Genomic DNA, 26,895 nt, shown 5'->3' with positions numbered 1-26,895 from the left:
GCCTATGTAGGTGTCTTTTCATCAGGGCTTAAGATCTGCAGGATGGAACCAAAGGGATTCCAGAGGGTGGGATAATTGCTTTTACCCAGGCTGATGCTGTTAGGAGGGAAGTGTCCTGACCAAGAAAGATGACAACGGTGACACTGGCACCAGAGAACAAGTCAGCATATGGATCCCCAGTGGCCCTCCCTGCAGCTTACTTCCCAGAGCCCCACATCCCACACTGTCCCCAGGAGACTCCAATCCTCACTACCCTCCCTCCATCAGAGCCCAGGTGAGTGACTGTGAATGAAATTTTGGGTGTTGGCCCTTTAAGAGGGTGCCTCTGTCTCCAGAAGATTTACTCTCTCCTTGCAAATAGAAATCCTGCTGCTTTTTATAGCCAAATGTTATGTGGTCACTTCTCCCTAGCTCTTACGCTCTGGGCTTGGGAGTTCAGGCCCCAAGCTTCTCAGGGTGGAACCCCCAAACAGCTGAGGTATCCCTCATCCACCATCTGTGGGAGAGGGGCCAGCCCTTTTTGTGTCTCTGCCCCTTCTACCAGTCTTGATGTGACTTCTTTTATAAATTCTTGGTTATAAGACTCCTTTTCAGCTAGACTTTAGTTGGTGATTCAGGGTGATTATTCTTTAATTTAGTTGTATTTCCAGTTAGGTTCTGGGAGGAGGTTAGTAGTGAGAGAGTATAGTTATTTTTTAAGTAAGGGAAGGAATGGATAGTATGAACACAGACAGACTTATGTAAATACCTAGAATTAGGAGACAAACTTCAAGTTTCAAAAAGGCAAACTTGGAACATGTCAAAGGTAGTATATAGTTTCTTACCCTTACACCATTTGGGGTTTTGAGGAGAAAAGGGAAGTAAAAAGAGTTGAAGACAGAAAACCAGAACAGGAGAGCAGGAGAGGAAGGTGAAAGGGTGCTCTGAAGTAACATGCACCTGTTTAGAAGTGGGGAAGCAGCACAAACACCAGCAAAAGAAGAACCAACATGGAGTTCCTCCTTGCACATCTCCTCCTTCCTTCCCAAAGGCCTGCGGTGAACCCACAGCATTGTTCTAGCAGTGAGAGAGGACTGCACTCAGTAACATCAGACACCTCCCCGAATTCCCTCCAAAGAATTCAAAATGCCCCCAGTCTAAACCAGATCCCTGCATAATCAATATTTGTGCATAATAATAACAATAATCACATTAATAATTATGGCAATAAATATTTATGGAGTGCTTACTGTGCGTCAGGTACTAAATTAAGCACTTTGCATACTTTATTGTTTGTAATGCTCCAACTGGTTTATGAGTAGATATTATCATTCCCACTTCACACAGTGAACCCTAAGAAATTGCTCAAAAGCACATAGCTGTAAACAATGGCACAGCCCAGGTCCATCTGACCACCTCCAGTGGCACACAATTGACCTCTGAATGGTATGTATCCTCCCCACGTGCCTCTGCCTCAGGGACCCACTTGAGCACAGAACAACTTGTTCTGCAGTCATTTATTGTTAACCCAGTCTCCAAAGTTTCTTGAGACAAAGGCTTGATCACATATGTCCTTTGTCCTCCCCTACAGCGTGATGCCCAGTCTCTTGCTTGTCAGCCTCCAAGAATGTCATGTTCCTACTTCTGCCCCTCAGATAAGAGAAAGTTAGATAATTTTTCAGGTTCATTCCACACTACAATTTTATCTTGAACTACTCTCTTCTTAGTGTACCTAATGAAGAACAAAGCCAGTAAGGAAAGAACAAATTCTATTTATTGCCATTTCTTTGTTTCAATTATAAGCAAAAATTATTTAAAAATTAAAAGAAAATCACCTATAATACCACCACCGATAGCATTTGGGAGTACTTTATTTAGGTATTCCTTCACATGCATATTTCAAATAGTTATAATGAAGACATATATGCAGTTTTTGTCCTGCTTTAGAAGCTAATCTTATATCAGAAATCTTTTCCTTCGTTGCTACATAGTTGTCATATGCAGCACTGTTAGTTTCTGCATTTTGTTTCAGCACTGATGATAAATAGAGCTAGAACACTTTCTATATTAGTGTTGGGCTCTGTGTCCAGAGTTGTCTAGCTTACTGCTGAGATAGCCCCTGCAGACAATCCTCCCATACTACTTATATTACCAAAGTCCGTTGGGGTGAACGGGTGGGCCCTTTAGCAACTGAAATGGATCAGCCCCAAAGAACCCCCTGCTGTTGCTCTCTAAGCTCACCTACCGTCCATCCCTTCCTACTTACCTCCATGGCATTTGTAAGACTTTATCATTCTTCTGGGGCCTCTTTCCCTCTTTCTGTTCCCTGTGTCCTTCCCAGCAATAGTCTTCGCTTCCCACTTCCATAAAGACATCTCCTAGCTCAAATATCACCTACCCTGTAAAACCTTCCCTAGCCTTCCCACTTCTCTACCGGAATGCCATCTAAAAAATTCCTCAATCCCTCCCTCTCAACCTCAAAATTTATCTCTCATGCACCCACCTTCACTCCATCCTTGCGTCTGAGAGAAAAGTCTTTCCTTCATTCCAGTGCTAATCCTTCTGTTTTGCTATTGATTTCACTCACTTTTAACTTTTGCGAGACCATTTTGCCATTCATTATCCTTTTGCCCACACTGTCATTATCATTCATCTCTTTACTGGTTTAAGCCCCTCAGCCAACAATTTAATTTCAGCCTCAATGCATTACACACCACACACATTAAATTTGGGTCAGTCAAATTTCTATTTCTTTTCACTCCCAGACTTCTTAAAACGTAGTTTATCTTCTGCTGTTCTTACCTCCTCAACCCATGATAGCTTCCTTCCCCTACATTTGTTGAGTGTCTACTATGTGAAAACAATGGGGAAATGATATGAACAAGTCACTTCCTACTCTTGAGGAGTTTCTAGCTAGTGGGGAGATAAATACAAACCCAAAAAAATACAATACAATAAAATAAATGTCATAATAGAAATATGTGTAAAAGTATCCATTAAAGGGCTGTCTGGAGATGCCACTGGAAAAACTTCTGTGGGAGGTGATGGGAGTTAGGCCTCAAACTGTAAATTCAGTTTTATAGTTTGAGGTAGAGACTATATACATTGAGTGGGGGAGAGCACATGACCAACAGAGGAAACAACTCATGCAGAGGTCTGAGAAATCGTGGTATTAACAATTACCTAGGGAATATCAGGCAGCTCCATTACTGTGAGAGTTGAGTTAGATTTGTTTAGGTCATGGCTCTCCAACTTTAACATGCATCAGCATCACCCAAAGGGCACGTAAAAATACAAATTTCTGGATTCCACTCCAAAGCTTTGGAGTGGGGTCTAGGATGAGGCTGGATAATTTGCATTTCTAGCAAGTTCCCAAGTGATAGCAATGCTGTTGGTTTGGAGGCCACACTTTGAGAACCACTGGCTAAATAGCCTGGCTTCTGCTTGAATTATTCTAGTAAAATTACTTTTAGATATCACCAAAGATTTTCAACTGCCAAATCCAATGAACTCCTCAGTCCTTATTCTCCTGGACCAGCTGGCAGCATTTTGACACAACTGATGACTTGTTCACTGATCTTCCAATTTCTGGTCTCACTTTCTTTCAATCCATTCACTACATGGAAGGCCACAGGATTGTCTGAAGTAAAAGTATAACCCTACTGCTTTATACTTAAAACCTACCAGTGGTTCCCCAATCCTCTGGGTAGAGCCTAAATTCCACAGGCTGGAAAAAAGACCAAACTGGCATTCTGGTCACATTTACCTCTCTCCTGCTGCTGCTCCATATTGCACAGTCTATGTTCCAGGCGCATCAACCTACCACCCAGTTCCTAGATATGCTGTGAGTTCACACGCTCTTCATCTCTGCATACACACTTTTTTTCCTGGCATACCCTTACTCCCTCCCCTCCTCCACGCCATCATCTCCATGACCTGTTCAACAATTAGTTGAACATGTGACTACAGTACTGAGACCTACTTGAGTGCATAGTCTGATTCTTATTATTTTTTATTTTATTTTAAAACTATAGTTGTCATACAATATTATATTAGTATCAGGTATATAAGATAATGGTGAGACAATTATCTACCTTATGAAATAATCACAATAAGTCTAGTGTCCATGACACTATATAGTTATTATAATATTATTGACTATATTCCCCATGCTGTACTTTACAACCCATCTATTTTATTATTTTTGTTGTTCTCATAGAAGACGTTCAATGTAGGCATGTTGAATGAATGTTGGGTACACATGCAATACATAATTAATGACTTAAGTAGGTACTTGCTGCCTACCCAGTGGAACACGGCAGTGGGCAGGCAGGCAAAGTAAGGAGAACTCAAGGAAAAACTTCGTTAATGAGCAAAAGCAAAGGTGCAACCTCATACCTATCTGACTCCCTGACTGAGAGGATGAACTACAGGCCTTTATTTCCCATGACTCCCTCTTTCCTTGATGACATACCGGTTTGTCAACTCCATGGACAAGGCAGTTATGCAGCTGCCTCTCTTGTTTTTGACAAACTACTCTCGGGGGACTTAATCCAGAGCCAAGGAGCAACATCTGTGCAGACTAAGCAGGAAGTGCTTTGGTTGCTTGGCTTGGTGAGTACATCACCAGCAGGCAGCCATTCACCTCTTCTTTCTGTCCTACTGCTGAAGGAGCACCACACACTCTCTGCCTCTGGGGAGAACAGAGCCTTTCCAGCCCCCTTATTCGTTCTCATCCTCTCCCTCTCCCTCTCCCTCTCCCTCTCCCTCTCCCTCTCCCTCTCCCTCTCCCTCTCCCTCTCCCTCTCCCTCTCCCTCTCCCTCTCCCTCTCCCTCTCCCTCTCCCTCTCCCATCTCACTCCTGCACGTTCTGATTTCTGTGGTGACCAGATCCTGCAGAAATGAAGAGACCTGAATTTCTATGTGTCCAAGGAAGCATCTAGCAGCTAACGAGCTCACACAGCCATGCCTTTCGTCACCTAACCTTTTCCTACATCTGTGCAGGTATTCCTATGAAAGCAGCTATTTATTTAGTGACTACTGTGTACTAAATGTTTCCGTAAATGATCTCATTATCTCCTTACAACATTCCTGCAAGGAAGACCATTTTACCTCCATTTAACAAATAAATGGAGAGGCTCCAAAGAAGTTAAGTGAATTTTCCAAGTTCAACAAACTAATAAGTGTGGTAGGGGTAGGATTTGAACCCATGTTGTAATAATTCCAAAGTCTGTGTGTTTCTCATTTTTCATAACACCTTGGAGAACTAAAAAGGGTGAAACTTACAGTCAGCCAATGTCACAATAGGGCTTAAATTCAAGGTATCCTGATTTCAAGGCCAACCTAGAAATATTCATTTTATTGAAAAAAGTGTTTGAGTGGGTATGTCTGATACTCCAAGAATTTGTAAAACTTACAAAAATATATCAAGGTCACAATGTGAAAATGATCCAGAACTGGAAAAGCTGCTTAATTACCCACCAGTGTCCCTTGTGGCTCTTCTCCTGTAGTCAATGGATCCTGTCAACTGCATGCACCTAAGCAGAGATGTCTCTCTATCCCCTAAGGTCACATGTTTACCTGTGGTTCAAACTCCTACTTAAAGCCATGCTTTTTGTTGTTGTTTTGTTTTTCCTTTTTATTGAATTTATGGGGGTGCCACTCGTTAACAAAATTACACAGATCCTACACACATCATCCTACAGCACATTATCTGTACATTGTATTGTGTGTTCACCACCCCAAGTCAAGTCTCTGTCCATCACCATGTATCTCTCCTATACCTTCCTCTACCTCTCCCCACTTCCTCCCCCAAGCAATCACCACACTGTTGTCCACATCCATGGGTTTTTTCTTTTTTCTCAATCCCTCCACTCCCCCATCCAGCCCGCCTCTGACAGCTGTCAGCCTGTTCTCTCTGAGTCTGCCTCTATTTTGCTTGTTAGTTCATTTTGTTCATTAGATTCCAAAAATGCATGGAATTGTATGATACTTATCTTTCTCTGACTGGCTTATTTCACTTAGCATAATGTTCTCTAGGTCCATGCATACTCTTGCAAGGGTAAGATTTTCCTCTTTTTTTTACAGCCAAGTAGTATTCCATTGTGTAAAGGTACCACAGCTTTTATATTCACTCATCTACTGGTGGGCACTTGGGTTTTAAAACTGTATTTTAGTGCTCCCTTCAGCAGCACAGATACTAAAACTGTGTTTTAAAATCTTCCCTTTGCCCTGGCCAGGTGGCTCAGTTGGTTGAAGTATTATCCTGTACACCAGAGGGTTGAGGGTTCCATCTTTGGTCAGGGCACATACCTATGTTGCAGGTTCAATCCCTGGGCAGTATGCGTATAGGAGGCAATCAATCAATGTTTCTCTCTCACATTGAGATCTCTCTCTCTCTCAAAAATCAGTAAACATATCCTTGGGTAAGGGATAAAAGAATAGAATAAAATAAAACCTTCCCTTTATGTCTTCTTTTCCTTCTGGAGTGCAAAGTATGACAGGAAGAAGGAACAGGACTGTGATTGTACACACAACTAGTTTGACTAAATGTAAATGATTATTTTCTAAAACAAAGCCAATTTTAACAAAACAGTAATGTTTCTTTTTTTTCTGGTCAACTTGACCCTGAAAGAGTAGAGTTTCCTGAATAGTTCCTTGTTCAACTGGTACTCTTGGCATCATGAATAAACAGAGCTAATGATAACATCCATCAGAGAGTTAAGCACACAGAGTGGGTGATAAAGTCAACAAGAAGCTGAAAACAAGATTTGCCACGGATAAGCTGCCAAGAGTTGGCTAGATTCAAAGTGGACATTGTGGCTCATCCATCTTCTCCCCTCAGTTTTCCACCCTAACAACACCATCCCTGCTTCAGCACTCATGACAAGGTAGGAAAGCAAGAGAGAAGGAAAGCTCAGGAGTCAAGTATAGGAGATGAATATGTGGCATAGACGATCTGATTAGTTTAAATGCAAAGATTTAATAGTAAATTCTTAATGAATGCTATGAGTGAACAAAGAAGAGCATTTTAAAACTCAAAACAAATAACCAAATAAAGGTCATGCTCTAGAAGAGCAAGTAGACAAAAGTGATTGCCAGGTTTTCTCTAAGGAAGACTTTTCTTGTCCTGCCCTCTCTCAAGCTCAGGAGGTTCTGGAGTCTGTCTATTGTTCAAAGAGTTGAAATTGTTTTCCTTGGATTGTTCTCACTCCTGTATTTCCCTTGCCTCTCTCTTCAGAAGTAGGTTAAAGATATTCAAGTTTCCCTGAAGCATCTTAATGAGTTAGTCATGATTACAATTGCATCTTTTAAATTGCCCAACCCCTTGAAAGGCTGCCATGAAAGGAGCTTCTACAAACACAAGCTGGGCTGTGTGTTTCATTTTGTTATATTACAAAATGTGAATGAGGAGTTGCCTCCAAGTGCATGATTAGCATAAAAATCGTCGAAGTGGAGGGGACATAGGTAGGCTAATACCTCAGCGGAAACTGTCGCTGTTGTTCCTAAAAGCAACATGCACATTGAGATTAAAATAAGGAAAAGCTTTCTGCTAACAAATGTGAAAGGGTTTCACACAGTTCATGACACATAATAAACACACAAAATTTGTTTGCCAGATTGGAACCTTCTCCCTAATCTACTTCTCAGGCAAATAACCAACCATGGCTACCTCCATTTTCTCACCATCCACTCTTCTAATGTTCCTCTTGTAACTCAAATTTTGGTCTCATAACATATCACAGTGTTTCTGAACCTCCCCCCCCCCACATATTGCCCTCCTAAGTAGCCTTTTAAGACATTTTAAATTGTTCCCCATAACATTTTAATACCACAGATATATTATTATATCAATTTATGTACTATATCTGCACTACACATTAAAAAATTAAGCTGTTTTTATCCTACCAAAAACCATTCTCACTCCCATTGAGAATGCATGACCTATCAGACCAGAGTAGACACAACAGAAGCAGATCACAGAACCAGATGCTAGATGAAATCAATTTGGGAAAATCCAGACAGCTGGCCATAGAGGTTGGCTAAGCAAGATATAGGTTGGAGAATGCAGCTGAAGGTAGTTTCAGTGGAAGTCAGGAGAGCAAAGTTCAAGGCAAGCAGAGGCATGGAGAATATTGCTCCACTGGCTCAGAGAATGCCTTATGCAGAGAAAGCCCAATACCCAGAAAAGGTCCATGTAAGAGAAATTGCTCTCAGAACTGAAGCCAGATTAGCTATTTCACCTTTGATCCTAAGAGTGGGCCCCTGGACAATTATGCTGACTACCCATTGATGAAAACATCTGATTAGTATAAGGGAACACATCAAGTCAGTTCTTGTGTTTTCTGAGAACTACCCACATCACCCCATGCTTGGAACCCTCTGTCATAGATGAAAGAACCAAGCCTTCCAACCTGACCTGGAGCTGTTCTGTGGTGTTATGTCCTCAGGCATTCAAACCAGTGGATGGAATAAGAAATCTGGTTTTCCTCTTCCTCAAGTCATTTATTTACTCTATTATCCTTCTTTCCCCAACCTAAAAACAGAGTGGACATAGGGCCCTGACTGAGCAGTCTAAAAGCTATGCTTCCTAAAACCACTAGGCTCTTTCAATGGCCTTTTTCATTGATTTCTCAGGTCAGCACCTCAGTGGCCTTTGGTGCTGCTGCTCATGCTCTCCTTTATTAGAGGCCAGTCACTCTAATCCTGCTCTTCACGCTCTGCTTCCTTGAGTCTCCTGACACTCTGAGTATCTTGTCTATCTACTGTCTCCTACATAGCTTTTATCAAGGGCATCCTTTATCTTTGATTCCTTCTTATGGCCCTCCATGCTCATGCATGCACATGCTCAATTTAATTTAATATTATTGATCACTTGCTAGATGTCTAGCACTGTTATAAACAAGATATGGTTCTTGTACACTCTTGTGGGAGAACGGGTATATACATTGCCAAATAAAACACAATGCGAGATATGTAACACAGATATGTATAAAATATATCTTAGCAAATCAAATGAGGAAATGATTAATTCTCTCTTAAGGAGATTATAAAAGGCATTGCAAAAGAAAAAAAATTATTAATGCCTTGAAGAATGAATAGAGATTCACAGAACAGAAAAGGTGGAGGAAGAACAATGAAGTTAGAGAGATGAGGATGGGAAAAGCAAGGAAAAGCAGGGTTGGAAAGTCCTTGTGACTCAAGAGATAGTAGATGTGAGAATGAGGATGGAAGGGTGGAGGTGGGAGTGATAGGAGATGACTCTGGAGAGTCAGGACACACTAGCTTCGGTCACCATTTAAATTCAGTCACCATTTAAATCCACATTTCCAGGTCTCATGAAAATGGCTCATCACAGTGCCTGGCACATTCGTTCTCTAAAAATAAATTTTGTTCACTTTACTAGGTGCCGGGAATACAAAGAGAAATAAGCTTCCCCCTCAAGACCTGAGAGTATAGTAGAGAGATAAAAATTTCAGGTATGCAATACTGGCTACTCTATACAGTGATGGCAGCATGTATATGACACGAAATAGAGAGTGCCTGGCTCTGTGTAGAAGGATTAACAGAGGATGATTCAGAGAAAAATGCTATCTGAGCTGAGACTTAAGAAATCAGTGGGCATTGAGTAGTGTGGTGGGCAGAATAATGGCTTTCCAAAGATGTCCATCTCCTAACCCTGGGAGTATGTTGCCTTATGTGGCAACAGGAACTCTGCAGATGTGATTACATTGAGGAAAGAGGGAAAGATTATAAAGATGAAAGATCATTTCATCCAGGCGGGCCTGATGTAATCACACAGATCCTTATAAGAAAGGGAGACAGGAGTGTCAGAGCCAGAGGAGATGCAACAGTGGAAGCAGAGGTGAGAATGATGTGGCCATGGGCCAAAAATAGGGGTAGCCTCTAGAAACTGGAACAGGCAAAGAACAGATTCTCTCCTAGAGCCTCCTAAAGGTATGCAGCTCTGCCCACAACTTGTTCGTAGCCCCCAAAAGACTCATTGCAGACTTCTGATTTCCAAAAAGGTAAGAGGATAAGTTCATGTCATTTTTAAGCCACTAAGTGTGTGGTAAATTAAATTGTTGCAGCAGCAATAGGAAATGAATACAGGTGCAGCGGTAGGCAGGGCATGGGCATGGGGATGGAGGGCAGTCCAGGCAAAAGGAATAGCATAAGCACAGAAGCACAAACTAGCATGCACACCCTCGGGGCAGGGGTTACAGGTAGCTTCACATTGCTGAGGTTCAAGGATCACCAGGTAAGGAGCAGAAGAAAAGGCTGGAGAGGGTGAGGCAAGTACCGGATGATACATGGCCTTGAAAGGGACTGTGCTACTACAGGATTTGGGTGTTGCTGAAGCTTAGAAGGTGAATTGGAAGCCACTTAATGGTTTTAAACAACAGAGTAAAAATACCAGATTTTCAATTTTGAAAGAAAAGCTAACAGGGAAAAGCCTGTTGGGGGACTTTTTAGGAAGCTATTGGAAAAGTGCTGGCATAGGAGCTACAGCCTGAACTAAAATAAAGTCTCGTGAGTAGGAGGAGAAGTCTTAAGACTCAAAGAGTGACAGAATACTGGGTGCAAAGACAGCAGGAAGAGTCAAGGATGACCCCAGATTTCTAAATTGGACCCTAATGAATAGACACACTGCCTATGAAGGTGGGAAAAACTAGAAATTTCTCTCACTATTTCTTAGATCTTCTTTATTTTAGTGTTCACTAGGCTGACTAGTCCCATCAACCTACAGTTAGAATGTAAGTTCTCCTGCTTTTTTTCTAATGCTTGCCTTTTCCCCACTCAATTTATTCTCTATATTGTAGTTAGAAAAACTAATTAAATATTCAACAGATATTTATTTAGTGCCTACCATGTACCAAATACTACTACAGACCTGCGGGATATTGTAATGAACAAAACAATTTAAAAAATAAACTATCTTGCATTTAATCTAGAAAGTCTTTTCCGAAGGTAATTTTGCAAATTTACAACACCAATTTACAGCTCTACAATCACTTCCCATTTCCTTTCACTTTATGTCTAATTTTTTTAGTATGTGCTCAATGTCTCTGTCAACTACCTTGTCCCGAGGTGACTATAAGAAGTTTAACTTACAAATGAGTTGTGATCTAAGAGCAGTGCTCCTCAAACCTTCCGTGGGTTTGTGGTTTAGTTTGTTTGTTTGTTTGTTTGTTTGTTTGTTTGTTTGTTTGTTTTTTAATTTCCAACCTGCTATGGTCTGACACCTGCTCCTCTTGCACATGACTAGGGCCCAGGTTATGCTCCCTGTGAGCCCTGTGTGAATTTTACAATACCCAAATGCACCCATACCTTGCTCAACAATGAGTCCACTGATGAAGTTAGTGCCTGGTGTCATGGCATTCTTAATTTGCTCTGACAATTTTTAAGTGTTTCCTCTTCATTTCTGTACTCTTCATTTCAACACTGTCCACAGACCACACTTTGAATGCCCATACTTACTAAGTCCCTTACTAAAACTGTTTTGAGGAATCTGAAACAAATTATATGGTGATCACATTTGTTTTTTGCTAGCCCACTGAAGCTTATGTTTGTCATGCTATCTTATCGTTTTCCTATAAAAAGACCCTAGTTTTGTGGAGACAGGATGATAAAAGTTCTAGAACTGCTGTTTGGCACGTTACCTTTTTAAAGAGCTTATTTTTCCCTTCCCTTTTATGTTTTTCTCTTCTTTAGTCAGCTACCTCCTTAACCCAATCCCAACTCATACAAATGAAGAATAAAATTACTGTGAAAGCCCCTCAATTCTTTATCAAGTTCTTGCCAGAGTAGTCCAACCACCTCAATTCCACTAGCCCTAAATAGATGAAGCCATTTTAGTGTAAATCATAATCTAATTCAACCTCAAGCTTATGAACTGGGTGGGACTAGGGAATAGGAGCCTTTTGTCTCTGATTCACTGGCTCAACCCTGGGGCTGGCTTATGCTGGACTTCCTCCAGCCCCCAATGAGCACGTCTGCAGCCTTATATTATAGCTCTTCCAGGACCTTTTTTTCAGTCATCATCATCCTCATCCTTTCTCTGGTTTGAACACCACTAACTCTTTCTTCCCTGTGGGATAAACTCTCTTTTTCTGTGGCTTCCATGACTCCATGCTGGATCTGTTCCTACTTCTTCTTTGTCTACTCCAATTTAGTCTTGGCTGTGTTACTCTCTCTCTTCCATTTCCAAGGGCCTTGTCCAAGAGCTTCTTCTCTCACTCCCATGAGCTCCAGGTGCTCTCATTCTCTCCTAGGAACTCCGTTATCAAGTAGGTATACTCACAATCTACACTTTTTCCTGGGTATGAGACACATAATTCCAACTGCTTTCTCAATACTTTCATGTGTGTATCTCATGAGCATCAAAATTCAATTTAATAATATTTTTCAACAATCTCTTCTTCCTGCATTCCATATCAGGACACTGCCATTCATTTATCCAAGCATGGATAAATGCTTGGAATCATTCTTTTTATATATTTTTTTAATTCTCATCTGAGGATATGTTTATTGATTTTAGAGAGAGAGAGGAAGGGAGAGAGAGAGATCAATGTGAGAAATACTGACCAGTTGCCTCCTGTTCATGCCCTGACTGAGGACTGAACCTCCAACCTGGGTATGTGCCCCAACTGGGAGTTGAATCCTCATCCTTTTAGGGTATGGGATGTTGCTCCAAGTAACTGAGCCACCTGGCCAGGTCTGGAATCACTCTTTACTCCTCTCTTTCCCTCATTCCTCATCTCTAACCAGTTACCACTCATCATTCCACCACTGTTGTATTTCTCCAGTCATTCTCATTTTCTCCATCTCCACTGCCCTGCTGCTGGCTCCCATCACTTCTCACCAGGACCATTCTCAGTTCTCTGAACCCTCAGATCAGCACTGTCACACCAGACTCAGAACTGCCAGTCCCAACCCTCTCTAGAGTAGCCTCTGCTCATTTGCTGCATTGTCCTATCTCTCAACAGGCACATCCCATTATTCATACTCTTGAATACTGACCTTCACAACTGTTACTAGTTTCTTGTAATATAGTCAAAACTCCTTTCTTGTCCTGGACAGTGAGGCTCAGTTGGTTGGCGTGTTGTCCCATAGCCGAAGGGTTGTGGGTTCAGTTCCTGGTCAGGGCACATACCTAGGTTGTAGGTTCAATCCTCAGTCCAGGCACATATGAGAGGCAGCCAATTGATGTTTCTCACGTTGTTGTTTCTCTCTCCCCCTTCCTCTCTCTCTAAAAGCAATGAAAAAAGTGTCCTCAGGTGAGGATAAAAACAAAAACAAAAAAACTCCTTTCTTAGCATGAATTACCAGAAATCTCACACACGGGCCTTGACTGTCTTTTGTAGATACTTCCAGTTTAACAACATATACCACAGTCCACCTCTCAGATTTCCTTAACATTTCTCAAGCATGCCACCATTTCTCGGGCCTCTGCACCTGCGTGCATTCTATTCTTGACACCAGATATGAACCAACACTTGCCCTCTGCCTTGATGGGCTGCTGATCATTTAAGGTGTGGCCCACATACTTTATCTCTTGGGACAGCTCCTGCAAGTACAGGTCAGGGCTCCTTCCACTGCATTGCCACAGCTCTTTGTAAGGGCCTCTCTGGGCAGTTCATTCCATGGAGTTTTTTATGAACCAGCTACTTAGCTGTGTTCTAGGGATACAAACAAGATGTTCCTGCCATCAAGGAGCCTACCTTCAATTAGCAGAGAAATACATATGTGTAAACAGCAAATACATTTATGTATTTTTTAAATCTGTGTTACAAAGCACAATAGGTGCTACCGGAGAAGTGTAAGCAGGACACAGTGGACAGCAAACAAGAGAGGGAGTGGTTAATTCCACTTGTAAGAATGGAGATTAGAGGAGAGGAACTTAAGGAAAGGGATTATAAGGAAATAACCCTTTGGCAGGTGAGGAGAAGAGGGCACTCAGGTAGGGGACTGTATGAGCCAAGTCCTAGCAGAATAGAACAGCATGTCACATTTAGGGAAAAGCAAATGGTTTTCCATGGCTGATCTTCAACATCGACATCAAGAGGTCAAGAAAACAAGAAAGGAAGATTTACCTGACAAGAATGAGAAGCCACTGCAGACTCTTAAGCAGGAACAAACAAAATGCTCTGATTTCTACTTTTAGGGGGATCCTTCTAACAACAGTGTGCAGAATTCAATATAATGCTTTGGAGAGGGTGTCTATATATCTATCCTCCCTATTAGATTTTGAGATCCTTGATGTCAAGTATTATATCTCATTTTTACCTTCTCAGTGCCTAACACACTTAATCACCAAAAATTGAGAGAGAAGCTACATGATATTGGTGATGGAACATGGACCTGACAGTCAGGAGCTGAGCTCTAGGCCAGCTTCTGCCCCAGCTCGGTGAGACATCAACAAGCCACTCCGTGCTTCAGCTTCTTCATCTGTAAAGTGGCAGCTTAGTTGAGATCATCTGTCAATTCTCTTTTGCTCTAACATTCTGTAATCTGATAAAGGATGTTCCTGTTTTGAAAGTTTGCAGTCAATATCTGGTATTACAAATAACCAATCTGTCTCTGGATTATACAGGTGAATGTCAAAAGCTTACTGCACCATGAAGCACGAGTTGACCCAAAGGTTATGTAAACCATTCCCTGAAAGTGAGCAATGATTCTGGTTAAATTACTCACGCGGTAGAAGGACCACTTCTTTCTGCTCAAGGGGTACAGAATTGTCTCCTCAAATGTTTATTCCTTTTTTGAGAAAAATAAACAGAACCCAGATCATTATTATTATAAGCCTTTAAGTGATATGACAAATACATTTTGAAAACATTAGAAGCTTGAGAGAAACCTGAGTTCTATCCCCCTTAAATTAGTCCTCTTTATTAGCTCAGCAGAATACACAGAACTCCATCAACTTCCCCATGTCCTTTTTATAATTCGTATACCTCTTTGACACAGTAAAATATGCTCTCACATTTCTGCTTCATCAGTGGAGCACTGGCCTGGTTACCAGAATTTAAAATTCAGTATTTCTAGGAACAGAGCCAATTTGTACTAAAAAAAATAAAAATAAAAAAGCGAAGTTTTCTCTTAGCTTCTATTCTATTTAACCTTTATCATACCAAGACTATAGCTTTCAACTAACTCTCTCGTAAAACATTTTTGCTGATATGATTTTACTATCTTTTATCCAGAGAGTTTTCTTTTTAAATTTTTATTATAATAAATAACTTATGAACATAGTTTTAGAAATCTAATAGTAATTCTCTTTTTTCCTAAGTTATATCATAATTTTTAATAAAATAACATTCGGAGTTTACATAATTATGACTATGTGAATTTTTTCTGAACTAAGTCAAATAGCATAAATATGCTCTTATTCAAAGTTTTAAAATATTTTTGGAGTTATTAATTGACTCTTTAGTTTTTTCTTAATCTATGCAATCATTAATTCTAAATACTTGAGCAGCTCTGTAATATGCCTCTCAGTTCTATTTTCCACATAATTAAGTACATTAGTTTTGGGGGTTTTTTTTACCCAGGAGATCTCCCTGGAGCCTTCCCTTCCCATATTCCAACCTGTATTGGTTGCTTTCTAGACCTCCTACTTTTTTAATTAAAAAAAAAACATTAAATTAAATTATTTTTTTAAATTAAAAGCTTCCTCCATATATTATTCTACCATTACCTTTTTCTACTATTGGAATATAATTCTTTAAATCTAATGTATTAGAGACTTTGTTTTTAACTTTAATATCATATTAGACTTTTCCTAAGAAATAACATTTATTATCTAGTATTTAGCTCAAATAGATAAATTATCTAATTTCTTAATATACTATCTATTCTCACTTTGACTGTATTCTCACACTAAACAATGTCTGTGGGTTCATTTTTACTGTAAGACATAGCTGATAAATTTGTGCCAGGGCAGAACTTCAAAGAGTGGTTTCTAAACCAGCTGCAGTAACTTGGAAATGATTCAACTGAGCTGAGCTGAGCCTTCTTTAAAACAAGACTTTAGAAGAGGAAAAGAGGGTTGTTTAGTAGTTTGGTGGACACACAAAAAAACAGTGGTGACACCACCTTTCCCTATTCTCTCTCAAATGCTCATGCTCTAGGTGGGTGGGTGAAGCCTGTGACCCTGGTATCCCCTTGGGCTTTGGCTTAGCTGAGTGTGTACTCCGTTTTCAGTTGCTTGGCTTGTTCTTAGAGAATGAGCTAACAGGGTAGATTTGGGTCTCACAATGTCGTGTAAACAAACAAGATGTATGGTGTAGCAGTTTCACCTCCAGAGAGCAGCTTGGCCTTCTGACAATGCTCCTATACTGGAGAAGAGGCAGGACTGTCCCAGACTGGTCCATCTCCCTGAGGCTGTTATTCTTAAGGGGCTTATTCTCATTGGCTTATTTAACCCTAAACCCACAAATAGGATCTCATTTTCATTTGTTGAATTGCATCTGAAATATGTTTAGGGGTATAAGATTAATAGTCATTAGGAATAAAAAAAAAAAAAAAACACTGGCCAGACCACTATGACACAATACAAAGTTCTAAAAGTCACAGCAAATTTTGAACCAAAATACACCATTCGAAACTGAAGCAGGATATGTTAGCATATTTTTTATCTCGTGAAGAAAGTCAAAATAATGTTCTAGAGGGAAATTCCCAATAAAAATGATGTACTTCCTTTTTCTTTATCTCCAAAGTGAGATGATTATAGAAAAAAATTAAATATCCTATGCAAGAAATAATTATGGGAAGGAGAAATGTTGTCACTCCAGATAAGTTTCTCTCCCCCATCCTAGACCCAGCAGAACCTGGAGGAAATACATGATAAGAGTTACTGAAATACTAAAATATCACAAATTAGTACATAGTAAAGTCTAAATGCTTTCCTATCCACTTCTTTTTGCTGATTTTTCTCTAAAGGTATCAAATATGAAAAAGCTAGCCTTACATCAAACCTGGGAGAAATGAGAGAGAACTGTATCCTAATGTCAGAAAACAGCAGATGAGAAAAATGAAAAGGATTTAGGAGGGATCCAAGATGGTTGCCGATCATGTGGAAGTTACACTTATCTCCTCCCCAAACCAAATTCGAATTACAAATAAGTTACAGACCAATCGTCCTTAACAGGCAACTTCTGTTCATCATCCATGAACAGAAATCTTATAACCAATGATTTATAGAAGAAGCCATGCCAAGATTTGTAATAAGGAGATGTGACGAGGAGATGTGACAAGGGTTCTCCCTGCACCCACATGTTGTGGTTGAGAATTGCAGAGATATCTTGGCTGCAAAGGTGCCCCCTGAAGATCAAGTGAAGGGTCTCAGCCTCATGCTGGGTTCCCCAGCCCACAGCACCAGTGCTAGGAAGAGGAGCCCAAGTAACATCTGGTTATAAAAATCTGGGGATTTTGTTCCCCAGGGTGAGATGAGAGATTGCTAAAAGTCCAGGTGCCCTGTTAAAGGACTGGCACACAAAATCTAGTTCACAGGGACTCACCCTGGACTCTAGTGAAGGGATGGAAGCTCAGAGAGGTCTGGAGTTATACACGGAAAGATTGGGTTGTGTGGCTTTGGGGACAGAGCTAGAGGGACAGCCACCAATGTCCCTGTGCTGAGCCCCTCTCACATGCCACCCAAAGATGCCATCCATCCCGGGTCAAGCACTATGCTCCTGATGGCATCCACCTGGAGGAATGCAATAGCCCCACCCTCCTGACACCCTATCACCCCACCCTGCCAAACACACACCCTGCGGGAGAATCGGCTGCCTGCAGCCAGCCTGGGCCCATGTTGCAGGCTTTCTCGGAAGGCTCTCAGGGACGCCTAGGCAAACTCCAGAGGTATTAGAAACACACAGAAAGAGAATGAGTTGGTGGCTTTGGGGCAAGGACTACTCTTCCCTGTGTGCCCCAAGCAGTGCCGCCATTCCTGTGAGGAGCCCTCCCTCCACAGGGCCAAATCTTAATCTCTTTTAACCTGCTGAACTCTACCAGCTCCACCTACATGACTCTCTGAGACTCCACCCCACTGCAAAAACCCACAGGCCCCAGGCAGGTGATGGCTGGCCTTGGTATACCCTGAGACTTTTGCTAAGTTAGACCAAGACCTGGTGCCAAGTTTGAATCTATCAACCTGGTGAACACCACTTACCCCTACCTGGTGACTCAGAACCTGCCTCATACATTTCATGTACCACCAGAGGCTCTTTCAGTGGCTGAGCTTAACAGGCAGCTAGCAGGTGGAGCCAAATCTCCGGGTGTCTTGGGCATTTTGCTGACTTGCCCCAGGCTCAGTCTGGTGGAAACTTGCTGAAGTAGATAGCTTGGTTCCCCTGGACCCAGAACAGGCAGCCACCAACTGAGGATTGCTTTGTACCTCCTCACAGGTATCCCAGGGCCTGACACAAGCAGCATCTGGCATTGATGCACTGGAGTCCCTCTAGAGGCACGAGAACAATAAACCCAGTGGCTGGCTTCCATCCACAAGAGCGCAACCTGATTAACACCACAAGTAGCAAACCCAAAGAGAGATCTTGGCAGGCATTAGAACCTGCTGGGACAAATTCTACTTTGGGGGGTCAGCTTCTGCATAGCAGCTCACACACTGTGGTTGAGATCAATCCTCACAGTCAGCCAGCCTGAGAACCAAAATACCCACAAGTGGGCCAACAGCAATCAAACTAACCTACAACAAGAAGGCTCACATAATCCACATAAGGGACATTTGTAGATCATCTAGCTCAAATAATCAGAGAGACTACTCCACTGAGCCCCACGGGACTTTTACTACACAAGGCCACCATACCAAGACTTGGAGACGTATCAGATGTACCTCATGTACAGAAAAAAAAACTAAGAGACAACCAAAATGGGGAGACAAAGAAACATTCTCCAAATAAAAGAATTGGAAAAATGCTTGGAAAAAAGAACTAAGTAAAATGGAGGCAAGTGATACACCACATAGAGTTAAAAAAATAGTTATAAGCTAAAGGAACTTAGTGAGAACCTCAACAAAGAGATAGTAAGCATTAAAAAGTACATATAAAGTACTAAAAAGAGATACTAAGAATGATTATTATACTTAAAATGAATACACTAAAAGGAATCAAAAGCAAATTAAATGAAGCAGGGATTAAATTAGCAATTTGGAAGACAAGGTAGCAGAAAGAACCCATTCAGGGCAGCAAAAACAAAAATGAATTTAAAGAAATGAGATTTTAAGGGACCTTTGGAACAACAAAAAGAATGACAACATCTCCATTTCAGGAGTACCAGAAGAAGAAGAAGAAGAAGAGCCTATTTGAAAAAATAATGACAGAAAACTTCCCTTACCAGTGAAGGAAAAAGACACAGAAGTCCAGGAAGCACAGAGAGTCCCAATAAGATGGTCCCAACAATATGGACCCAAACAGGCCCACACCAAGACACATCATAATTAAAACATCAAAGATTACAAACAAAGAGGAAATCTTAAAAGCAGCAAAAAATTAAAAAATAAAAAAGACATTTACCTACCAGGCAGCTCCTATTAGACTGTCAGCTCATTTCTCAACAGAAATATTTCAGGTCAGAAGGGACTGGCACAAAATATTCAAAGTGATGGAAAGCAACCAAGAATAGTCTATCCAGCAAGGCTGTCATTTCAAATGGAAGGACAGATAAAGAGCTTCTGAGGAAAACACATGCACACACACACAACCTAAAGAAGATCACCACCACTAAACCAATATTGCAAGAAACATTAAAGAGACTTCCCTAGGAAAGAAGGGCAAAAAAGAAACATAAATATGAATAATAAAATAGAAATAACAGTGCCTATTACTTTACATGTAAATGGTTTAAATGCTGCAATCAAAAGGATAGCTGAATGAAAAAGAAAACAAGATATATGCTGTCTACAAAAGACTGACTTCAGATCAAAGGACACACACAGACTGAAAGTAAAGAGATGGAAAAAGATATTTCATGCAAAAGAAAATGAAAAAAGCTATAGTATCAATATTTATATAAGGCAAAATAGATGTTAAAATAAAGGCTATAATATGACACATAAAAAAGACATAACATAATGTTAAGGAAAAGAAATCAATCCAACAAGAGGATATAATGATTGTGAACGTTTATACTCCCAACGTAGGAATACCTAAATATATAAAGTAGATATTGATGGACATAAAGGGAGATATCAACAGTAATACAGTCAATGTGGGGAACTTTAACACCTGATTAATATCATTGGATAGCTCTCCCAGACATAAAATCAACAAGGAAGCAGAGGCCTTACATGACACATTAGACTAGATGGATTTAATTGATATTTTTAGAGCATTTCACCCCAAAACTGCAGAATATACATTCTTTTCAAATGTACATTGAACGTTTTCCAGAATAAGTCACAAATAAATCTCTATAAATTTAACAAGATTTATATTACATCAAGCACCTTCTTCAACCACAATGATTTGAAACTAGAAGTCAAATGCAAGAAAAAAAATGAAAAACACATAAATATATGTAGGCTAAATAACACGCTACTAAACAATATATGGGATAACAATGAGATCAAGAAAAATCAAAAGATACCTTGAGACAAATAAAAATAAAAACACAATCCAAAATCTATAGGACACAGAAAAAGTGGTCCTAAGAGGGAAATTCATAGCAATACAGACCTACCTTAAGAAACAAGAAAAAGCTCAAACAAACAATCTAAACTTACACCTAAAGAACTAGAAAAAGAACAACAAAGCACCCAATGAGTAGAAGGAAGGAAATAATAAAGGTCAGAGTAGAAATAAACAAAATAGAGTCTAAAAAAACAATACAAAGATGAAAGAAACCAAGAGCTAGTTTTTAGAAAAGAATGACAAGACCCTAGCTGGGTAGCTCAGTTGTTTAGAGTGTTGTCCCAATATGCCAAGGTTGCAGGTTCAATCTCTGGTCGGGACACACACAAGGAACAATCAGTGAATGCGTAACTAAGTGGAACAATAAATTGATGTTTCTCTCTCCTCTCTCTCTCTATTGTTCTCCTCTCTCTCTTTCCTTCTCTCCCCCTTATGTCTCTCTTCCTTCCTCTCTCTAAAATCAATAAATATAATTTTAAAGATTTTTAAAAGATAAACAAGATTGATAAAATTTTAACCAGACTCATCAAGAAAAAAGACAGAGGCCCCAATTAAATAAAATCAGAAATGAAAAAAAGGAAAACTGACACTACAGATATACAAAAGATTATAAGAAAATACTATGAATAATTACATGCCAACAAATTGAACAATCTGGAATAAATGAACCAATTCCTAGAAACATACAATCTTTCCAGACTAAATCAAGAAAAAAAAACAAAACAGAAAATCTGAACAGAATAATTACCATGAACAAAATTGAATCATTAATCCAAAAACTTCCAACAAACAAAAGTCCTGGACCAGATGGCTTCATGGGTGAATTTTACCATTTGAAGAACTAAATCTGTCTTCTCAAACTATTTCAAAATATTCAAGAGAAGGGAAGGCTCCCAAGCTCTTTTTTCAAATCTACCATTATGCTGATTCCAAAACCAGACAAAGATATTACAAAAAAATAAAACTGTAGGCCAATATCCCTCATGAGCATAGATGGAAAAATTCTCAACAAACTATTACAAATTGAATTCAGCAATACCTTAAAAAGATCATACACCATGATCAAGTTGGATTTATTCCACAGATGAAAGTTTGGTATAATATCTGCAAGTCAAATAATGTGATATTCCACTTAACTAAAGAATAAAAGTCACATGATCATATCAATAGATGCAGAGAAAGCATATGATAAAATCCAGCACCCACTTATGATAACTCAACAAAGTGGGACTAGAGGAAGCATAACTAAACATAATTAAGGCTGTATATGACAAACCCACAGCTAACATCATACTTAATGAGAAAAAAACCAAAAGCTTTTTCCTTAAGATGAGGAGCAAGACAAGGATTCCACTTTCACCACTCTTTATTCAACATAGCATTTGAAGTCCTAGCCGCAACAGTCAGACAAGAAGAAATAAAAGGCATCCAAATTGAAAAGGAAGAAGTAGAACTGTCATTATTTTCAGATCACATAATACTCTATAAGAACCCTAGTCTATGGCCATACTGCTCTGAACACACCCAATATCACCAGAATGCTTAAGGTTCTTAAAAAAAAAAAACTACTGAGACTGATAAATGAAGTCAGTAAAGTAGCAAGTTGTGAAATAAACATTCAGACACTAGTTGCATTTTTATATACCAATAATAAACTGCCAGAAAGAGAAACTAAGAAAACAATCCCACTGACAAGTGCATAAAAAATACCAGAGGATAGGTACTTTAAACAAGGTAGTAAAGATCTATACTCCAAAAATTTTAAGACACTGAAGAAAGAAATTGAAGAAGATACAAATAAGTGGAAGCATTTACTGTGCTCATGAGTAGGAATAAGTAACATCATTAAAAAGTTCATACTATCCAAAGCAATCTATAGATTCAACACAATTCTTATCAAAATACCCATGACATTTTTTGTAGGACTAAAACAAATACTCCAAATATGTATATGGAAATACGAAAGACCTCAAAATAGCCAAAGCAATCTTGAGAGAGAAAAACAAAGTCAGAAGTACCATGCTACCTGATATCAAACTATTTTACAAGGCTATAATAATCAAAACAGTATGCTCTTGGAATAAAAACAGACACATAGAGCAATGGAAGAAAATGAAGAGCTTGGAAATAAAGCCATGCCCGTATAGTCAATTAATATATGACCAAGGAGGCAAAAACATACAATGGAGTAAAGACAGTCTATTCAATAAGTGGTGTTGGGAAAACTGGACAAATTTTGGACAGATGTGCCAAAAAAGGAAACTAAACTACCTTCTCATACCATACACAAGAATAAACTCAAAGCAGATTACAGACTTGAAGGTAAGTCTCAAAACCATAAAACTCCTAGAAGAAAACACAGGTATCAAAATCTCTGACATTGCTCTTAGCAATACTTTTTTTATATTAGGGCAAGGATAATAGAAAAAAACTTTAAATGAGACATCAAACTAGAAAGTTTTTGCACAGCAAAGAAAACCATGGAAAAAATGAAAAGACAGCCTTGGCTACTATAGCTAAATGGATTGGGTCGCCAGTTCAATTCCCAGTCAGAGCACATGCCTGGATTGTGGGCCAGGTCCCCAGTGTGGGGTGTGCAAGAGGCAACCACACACTGATGTTTCTTTTCCTCTCTTTCTCTTTCCCTTGTCCTCTGTCTAAAAATAAATAAATAAATAAATAATTATATATATATATATATATATATATATATATACACATATATATATATATCCTATTACTAAAAAATTAAAAGACAACTTACTAAATGGGGAAGTTATTCATCAATGACACATCCAGTAAGGGGTTAATATCCAAAATCTATAAAGAACTCATACAACTCAATACCAGAAAAATTCTATTAAAAAATGGGCAGAGGACCTGCACAGACATTTCTCCAGAGAGAACATACAGATAGCCAATAGACATATGAAAATGTCGCTAAACATTAGAGAAACACAAATTAAAACCTTAATAAATATCACCTCACACCTGTCAGAATATCAGAATAGCTATCATAAATAATCCAACAAACAACAAGTGTTGGCAAGGATGTGGAGAAAAAGAAACTCTTGTGCACTGTGGGTAGGAATACAGATTGGTACAGCCACCATGGAAAACAGTATGGAGTTTCCTCAAACAATAAAAAATGGAACAGCCTTGTGACCCAGCAATTCCACTTCTGGGTACATATTTGAGGAAATCCAAAACATTAATTCTAAAGAATATATGTGCTCCTATGTTCATTGAAACATTATTTGCAGTAGCCAAAATAGGGAAGCAATCCAAGGGCCCACAAGAGATGAGCGGCTAAAAAAGCTGTGGCACATATATACAGTGGAATGTTACTCGGTCATAAAAATGATATCTTACCATTCGCAAAAGCGTGGATGGACCTAGAGGTTATTACTCTAAGTGAAATAAATTAGACAGAGAAAGACAAATACCATATGATTTCACTCATATGTGGACTCTAAAGAGCAAAATAAATGAACAGCACAATTGAAACAGACTCGTAGATAGAGATCAGACTGATGGTTGCCAGAGGTGAAGTAGAGTGGGAAGCTGAGTGGAAAAGTTGAAGGAATTAAGGAGTATAGACTGGTATTCACAAAACAGTCATGGGGATGTAAAGTACAGCACAATTAAGGCAGTCAGAAATGTCACCATAACTGTGGACAGTGCAAGGTGGGTACTAAAAATATGGGGGAACCACTTTGTAAAGTATATGCTTATCTAACTACTATGCTATATGCCTGAAACTGATACCAAATAATATTGAATATAAACTGTAATTTCAAAAAATAAATAAATACAGTTTCATTAAGATCTTCTGCCATCAAATAAAATAAAATAAATTAGGAGAAGTTCATTTGGTTATAAGATTTAGGATCTGGCATTCCGTTTATACTTTTCTAAGGTAAATAAATCATTGGTTAAACAGGGGTTATATGAAAAATTATGTAATCGTTTCTCTGAGTACTTATATAGCATTCTAATGTACTATTAAGGAATCACAATACCATATTTTTAGAATATGCATTTTAGATCTTCACTTTGTTTTATAAATGAAGAATTCACATCTTATTAGAAAAAAGGGGAGCTAAGCATGCGATCTTCAAACTCCTAACCCACTTTACTTACTGTTATATCAGATAATGCAGTTTATTTTATTCTTTTAATTTATTTTTAGAGAGAGGGGGAGGGAAAGAGAAAGAGATGGAGAGACACATCAATGTGTGAGAGAAACATCAGTTGGTTGCCTCTCACATGCCCCCAGTGGGAGACAGGACCTGGCCCCACAACCCAGGCATGTGGCCTAAGTTGGGAGTCAAACCAGCGACCCTTTGGTTTGCAGGACAGCAGTCAATCCACTGGGCCACACCAGCCAGGACAAATAATGCATTTTAATTCAAGCTGAAGAAAATAGAATGTATGGAATTAGAATATTAAACTTCTCATAAAGTAGAAAAAAGAAAGAAACATGAAATGTACCTTTGGCTATCTAGAAGATTTTAATGCATATAAATAAACAAACATTATGATCTGATTGAAAATTAATTCCGTTAGTATGTAGGTTGCTTTCACTACTGGCAGGAGATACCTCTTAAAAACAGGTCCTGGAAGGCCGGCCCAGCTTATGTAAGAATTGCCCTACACCATTTGTCCTCACCAAAGTAACTCTACACTTACTTTGTTTCTTAAAAGGCTACTACTACTACCTCTTGTAAAAAAGAGGGCAGAAAAAGACAACTTTATAAATAAGTTTGTCACTGTGTTCTAGAAATAAAATTAACAAGTTCCAATGGGTAATAAATGAGTAGAAAACATTTAAACATCTAAGGGTTGTTTTCACAAACCCTTTTCTTGATGATATGTACTAGGATCACTAAGCCTACACAGAGCCAATACAGGATGGTGACTGCTAGTATGGCCCCGGAGTCACATTGTCTGCTGCGTATCCTGACTCTATTACTTTCGACTCATGAGATCTTGAACAAGTTACTTACTCTCTGTGCCTCAATGGCCTCATCTGTAAGATACAAACAATAATAAAACCTTGGAGTTTTGTGAAGTTTGAATGAGCTAATATATGTGAAATGACCAGAAAAGTGCCTGGCACAGAGTAAGCACTTAATCAACATTAAGATTGAATTACACTGATTAAAATTCCCCATTGCAAAGAATGGCTTCAGTTTTTAAGAGAGCATAGAACTGAGGCTGAAATAATATAGACCACAGATCTAGAAACTTTAAAAGTGGGTCCTAAAATCTTCTGTCTCCTGGAATCCTTGTTTATATTATAAGAAATTGAAATCTTTTCAGCTAGAACTTATACCTGTAAACATATAGCCAAAATTAAATATCGTTAAAAAGTGAACTTCTATTTTGGCTCTTCCTCTTGTTTATTCCCCTATTCTTTTCCCTTTTTCTACTGGTATAACATTTTTCTCAATTAATGTATTTTGAGTTCCAGCTAGAGTAAAGTCACTGGGCTAGATTCTGTGTAGGTGTCAACCACATAAGTGTTTCAGAGTTAAATAGACAACTACAGAGATCTTATAATCATGTATGACACTGTTACTAGGGAAAACACATTCCACAGTGGCAAATAATTGTTTGAGTACTCATCTCCATTATGTGTAATAAGGCAAGAGCCTAGGGCTATTGATGATACCATCTGTGTTTCTTCAATTCTCTTTGGCTAATTAAGACAAATTTTCTTGCCTGGGAGAACAGGGGTGATCGTGTAGGCGTATTTGCAGGCTGAGTGAAATAGGGCACAGACCCTAAGCGAAGTTCATTGCCATGTTGCTCTTATGAGTTAAGTGGTTACCAAATGTTGTGTCTCAAAGAGTTATGGGTAGGGATCATCTCTCCAGAGTATATGTACACTAATTTCTGCTCTCATAGTGATTTAAAACACTTACACCCTGCTGGGGTTTCCCCACTGTGATTCATGGTTTAGCCATGTAATAAAGAGGTGATGGATCCCGTGCTCTCCCTGATTTGCTGCTGCTTCTACTGAGAGATTTGAAATATACTTGTTTTAGATGATTGTCAAGCCCAGGAATGTAGGCATGCTATTGCTGTTAAAGCTGAAAATCAAAAGCCCTTCCCCCAAATATCATAACTGTATACCTAGAAGTTACTTATAAGAAAATATACAATAGTTAATTTGTTTATCAGATATAAAACAAACATTACCAAGTTGAGCATAGAAAATAAATACAAATTCAGTTACAATATAAGTATTGTGTCAACC

The 26,895-nt window shown here is 39.2% G+C and overlaps 1 protein-coding gene across 1 annotated transcript in view; it reads right to left on the bottom strand.

The window, feature by feature from the left end:
* The window catches only part of NOTCH2 (notch receptor 2), a 204,731-nt gene that overhangs the window by 174,701 nt on the left and 3,135 nt on the right, over nucleotides 1-26,895 (bottom strand). The window contains exons 2-3 of the mRNA XM_037167776.2: nucleotides 14,677-14,739; nucleotides 13,003-13,231 (exon numbers count right to left, since the gene is read on the bottom strand). Coding sequence (XP_037023671.2) covers nucleotides 13,003-13,093 — 91 coding nt within the window. The 5' untranslated portion in view covers nucleotides 13,094-13,231; nucleotides 14,677-14,739. The remainder of the gene's footprint in view (nucleotides 1-13,002; nucleotides 13,232-14,676; nucleotides 14,740-26,895) is intronic.

This window comes from Artibeus jamaicensis, unplaced genomic scaffold (genome assembly GCF_021234435.1).
Source record: "Artibeus jamaicensis isolate MK-2021 breed Jamaican fruit bat unplaced genomic scaffold, CSHL_Jam_final scaffold_1689, whole genome shotgun sequence".
Taxonomy (NCBI): domain Eukaryota; kingdom Metazoa; phylum Chordata; class Mammalia; order Chiroptera; family Phyllostomidae; genus Artibeus; species Artibeus jamaicensis.
The sequence above is the reverse complement of the archived record's forward strand: the minus strand, read 5'-3'. Positions and strand labels throughout refer to the sequence as shown.